We start from the raw sequence: 5,000 nt of genomic DNA, 5'->3' as shown, positions 1-5,000 counted from the left end.
TTTACTTGAGGAAATGTGTGTAAATCTACATTAATTTAATGTAATATTATTGACTAATGTGAAATTGTTCATCTGATTTATGTACAGTGCAGTTTGTGCAGTAATATTTTCTGTCTTTTAATAGATATATTATATGACAAACTTGCTTTGTTTACCAAACAAAGTGAATCTAATTGGATTTGCATTTTAAACATTAAATAAATATATATATTTCATATATTAAGGTTTTAGTTATGATATTCCCAAAATAATTCCGCAGAAATCCGCAGATTTTTAACAAAATTCTCCACGGAAATAGCAAAAAACGTCAGCAGATTCCGCCTGGTCCTACGTATGACTTAAATTGCACCTTGGTGTATGACATCTGTCACATCTGTCATCGATATTGAGAACATTTTCAGATCTGGCTTTTGAGAAATGGATAACATGAAATACTTTAAATTGTATCAGACTAAGGCGAGCACAAATTGTGCTAGAACGTATTCTCCGCAGCACACCCATGGTGTTTAATAGAAGAAAGAAAATCATAAAGAAGTAAAGAGAGAGAAGAAATGATAACCTTTTTTTATTTTTAGGTGAACTGTCCCTTGTATAAGTGAATTTTGTCCTTAAAACATTCAAAATAATCAGCCAATGGCCAAAAAAAACAATTGTTTTTGTCATTTTTGTAGTTGTTTTAAAGAAAGCTTACTTAATTTTGACTTAAAAGGTCGTAAAGAAAGTCACTTAGATCAATTCTAAATGATCAAATTGATCAAATAGTTTCGGTCAATGCTTTAGCGATCCAGCAATAAAACAGCAAAACTTGCCTCATTTCTGCCATGAACAATCTCGGGATTTAGTAAGCTAATGATTATGTATATGGCACGTGTTGATGTATTTGGGTTTGGCGGTGTAGATCTGCTACGCTGCTGCTTTGATTACTATAGCAGAGCAAGTACTGAGACCTGCTACTGCCAGTATATACAGCGCTCAGCATTACAGAGTACAGCCCATTTGATTTTCCTGCATTTCTCAGTCAATATGGGCGATGTTTTTGGTGCATTTAGAATAAAACAGATTTATTAAACAGATTTATTTATTACAATAATATTTCACTCACCAAACATATTTAGAAAATAAAAAGATAATGCAATTAAATTCAAGCAAAATATTGCAAAAAAAAAATATCACAACCTACAAAATTTCAACTAAATTTTTATTTATTTATTCATTCATTCATTCATTCATTCATTCATTCATTTATTCATTTATTTATTTATTTTTTGCTTCTCTTGATTTTTCCTCTTCTTAAAAAAATTGTATTTAATATTTTTCTATAGCATAAATTTGGCTGTGTTGGTTTTTGGAGCGTTATTGTGAGTTATTTTGTTAGATAAGCTCCAGATTTGGCTGCAGTGCTGACTAATCTAATGTATATACACAAATATAACATTGTAGAGCTTCATATTAAAGATATGAATTTAAAAGAGAGATTTTAATATATATATATATATATATATGCTGATCACTATACAGAGACATGCTGTCTGAGAATATAACACGCTGCTGCTGCAAACATAATATACATGTAACCCCCCATAGCAGATTTAAACACAGGTGGAGCTGAGGTGGAGGAGGGTCTCCGAAAATGGTCAGCAGCTTAACAGCGTAGAACGACGCAGAGCAGATTAAAACTGATGAGGAGCAAGCTCATTGGCTCATTGGCAGATCAGGTGACCTATCAGCCTGCACCCGCATGGCAGACATTTCACTTGTAAGTGAATCAGTGAAGTGAATTTCTGTTTACAGCATTTCTTGTATTGTTATTGTTGTGAGTTTTTCCTTAAAACAAGCAGAATAATCTCCCAATGTGGTGATGGAAATAATTCTTGATTTCAATCAAGCATTTGATCGCATTGTCAGATTATTCTGCTTGTTTTAAGGAAAAACTCTCTTCATTTTGACTCATTATTTCTGAAAACAGCACTATATTTATTACTTGTCAATAAAATGCTTCTTGATCTAAGACTTTGTAGATATGTGGAGTAGAAACGAGACTAAAACTCTGAGTAAGAAGAGTGTTTTCAGCAGTGCAGTTTCGGAAAGCGAGCATCGGTGGTGGGTTTGTGTGTTTGTACCTCCTTGATCTCGTCTTTGGCCTGCTGCAGTTTGTCGGGTTTGTTTGCGTACTGCAGTTTGGCTTCAGCTTCTCTTTTCCTCTGCAGCATCACCTGCGCGTCCTGCCATTTAGCCCAGGTCTTCATGCGCTGGTCGAACACACCCTGAGGAAACACACACATGCATATATAAATATATATTGGAGAGACCCTCCATCTGATCCTAACGCAAAGCTGAGCTGGAAGAAATACTGAATCATTCACTTAAATGAGTCATTCAAAATGACTGATTCATCTAGAAACAAAGCCATTGTGTTTATGAATAAATCACTGAAACGTTCAGTCAAAGGATTTGTTCAAAACAACCGATTCATTTAGAAAGTGAGTCACTATCTACATAAATGAATCTCTAAATCATTTATTCAAATGATTCATTCAAAATGGCTAATTCATTTAGAAATGAAGCCAGTCTTTATGAATGAATCACTGAATCTTTCACTCAAGAGTCATTCAAGGTGACTGATTTAGAAATGAACCAATTGATTCTTTGTGAATTAATCATTGAATTATTCACGCAAATGATTCATTCAAAATGACTGATTCATTTAGAAATGAAGATACTATCTTTATGAATGGATCAATGAATCATTTAAATGATTTGTTCAACTGCAAGTTAATTTAGAAACAAAGCCACCACCTTTATAAATGAATCACTGAATCGTTCATTTAAATAGTTCCTCCAAAATGACTGATTCATTTAGAAACAAAGACACTGTATTTATGAATGGATCACTGAATAAATGACTCAAATGAATTGTTAAAAATGGCTGATTCTTCTAAGGAAGGGAGCCACTGTCTTATAAATACATCTCTGAATCACGCGCCCAAATAATTTCTTCAAAATGACCAAGTGACCGCAGTCTTTATGCAAGAATCATTGAATTATTCACTCAATAATTCATTCCGAACAACTGATTCTTAATGAATGAACTGGATCCAGGCGGGTTTGTCTAACATAAACACAGATGTGTAATGCTGAAGTGTGTGTGTGTGTGTGTGTGTGTGTGTGTGTGTGTGTGTGTGTGTGTGTGTGTGTGTGTGTGTGTGTGTGTATATATATATATATATATATATGAGTTCCTGCATATAATGTTGCTCTGCCGCCTGACTCACCCTGACGGCGGTGATCAGACGCACATAATCGCCCAGCAGCTCAGAAAACAGGTAGAAGTCAGCGTAGGCCTGATCCTGGTGCATCTGATTCATCTTCTCCTCCACCTCGGCCAGCTGAGAGAGTGCCCGGGACAGAGCCGTGTGGTCCTCAGAGTTCCCCAGCATCGCTGCACTCTTCGCAAACAGAGCAGTGTTCACCGACAGCTCTGCGCACGCACACACGCACACACAAACACAAACACACACACACACACACACACACACACACACACACACACACACACACACACACACACACACACACACACACACACACATCAGGACTAACACAACAAGAAACAACTATACACAGGAAAAAAAAAAAAATACTCTCACCGGCCACTTTATTAGGTACACTTGTCAAACTGCTTATTAAGGCAAATGTCTAATCAGCCAATCACATTGCAGCAGCTCACTGCATTTTGGCATGTAGACATGGTCAAGAGGATCTGCTGCAGTTCAGAGTGAGCATCAGAATGGGGAAGAAAGGGGATTTAAGAGACTCTGAACGTGGCATGGTTGTTGCTGCCAGACGGGCTGCTCTAAGTATTTCAGAAACTGCTGATTTACTGGGATTTTCACGCACAACCATCTCTAGGGTTTACAGAGAATGCTCCGACAAAGAGGAAATATCCAGTGAGCGGCAGTTCTGTGGGCGCAAATGCCTTGTTGATGAGGTCAGAGGTCAGAGGAGAATGGCCAGACTGGTTCCAGCTGATAGAAAGGCAACAGTAACTCAAATAAGCACTCGCTACAACCGAGCTCTGCAGAAGAGCATCTCTGAACACACAACACGTCCAACCTTGAGGCGGATGGGCTACAGCAGCAGAAGAGCACACCGGGTGCCGCTCCTGTCAGCTAAGAACAGGAAACTGAGGCTACAATTCACACAGACTCACCAAAACTGGACAATAGAAGATTGGAGAAACATTCGGATGCTCGGCTCAACAACATGAAAGCATGGATCATCCTGCCTTGTATCAGCGGTTCAGGCTGGTGGTGGTGGTGTAATGGTGTGGGGGAGATTTTCTTTGGGTCCATTAGTACCAATTGAGCATCAACGCCACAGCCTACCTGAGTATTGCTGCTGACCATGTCCATCCCTTTATGAGCACAGTGTCTCCATCTTCTGATGGCTACTTCCAGCAGGATAACGCAGCATGTCATAAAGCTCAATCATCTCAGACTGCTGAACATGACGATGAGTTCACTGTACTCAAATGGCCTCCACAGTCACCAGAGCTCAATCCAATAGAGCAGCTTTGGGATGTGGTGGAACGGGAGATTGGCATCATGGATGTGCAGCCGACAAATCTGCAGCAACTGTGTGATGCTATCATGACAATATGGAGCAAAATCTCTGAGGAATATTTCCAGCAGCTTGCTGAATCTCTGACATGAAGGATTAAAGCAGATCAGAAGGCAAAAGGGGTCCAACTCGGTACTAGTGAGGTGTACCTAATAAAGTGGCCGTTAAATCACTGAATCATTTAGTCAAATGATTTGTTCAAAACGCCTGATTCACTTACAAATGAAGCAAGAAACAAACAAAGTGACTCTTTATCAATGAATCACTGAATCGTTGACTTTAGTAAACACTAATTCTCCACATTTATAGCCGTAGTGTGTGTGTGTGTGTGTGTGTGTGTGTGTGTGTGTGTGTCTCACCCTTTCTGTGACACACCAGAG

The 5,000-nt window shown here is 38.5% G+C and overlaps 2 protein-coding genes and 1 long non-coding RNA gene across 3 annotated transcripts in view; 1 reads left to right on the top strand and 2 right to left on the bottom strand.

Annotated features, from left to right (window-relative positions):
* dmxl1 (Dmx like 1) overlaps nt 1–5,000 on the bottom strand; it is a 372,767-nt gene that overhangs the window by 98,287 nt on the left and 269,480 nt on the right. The gene's annotated exons all lie outside the window — the stretch shown is intronic.
* LOC141375560 (uncharacterized) overlaps nt 1–5,000 on the top strand; it is a 138,049-nt gene that overhangs the window by 98,131 nt on the left and 34,918 nt on the right. The gene's annotated exons all lie outside the window — the stretch shown is intronic.
* Nucleotides 1–5,000, bottom strand: part of snx2 (sorting nexin 2) — a gene marked incomplete at its 5' end in the record, with an annotated part of 45,319 nt that overhangs the window by 11,255 nt on the left and 29,064 nt on the right. Inside the window, 3 exon segments of the mRNA NM_001037698.1 lie at nt 2,121–2,264; nt 3,273–3,478; nt 4,980–5,000. The exon segment at nt 4,980–5,000 is cut by the window's right edge and continues 73 nt beyond it. Of these exon segments, the coding sequence (NP_001032787.1) occupies nt 2,121–2,264; nt 3,273–3,478; nt 4,980–5,000 (371 nt within the window).

Source organism: Danio rerio, chromosome 8, assembly GCF_049306965.1.
Source record: "Danio rerio strain Tuebingen ecotype United States chromosome 8, GRCz12tu, whole genome shotgun sequence".
Classification (NCBI taxonomy): domain Eukaryota; kingdom Metazoa; phylum Chordata; class Actinopteri; order Cypriniformes; family Danionidae; genus Danio; species Danio rerio.
The sequence above is the reverse complement of the archived record's forward strand: the minus strand, read 5'-3'. Positions and strand labels throughout refer to the sequence as shown.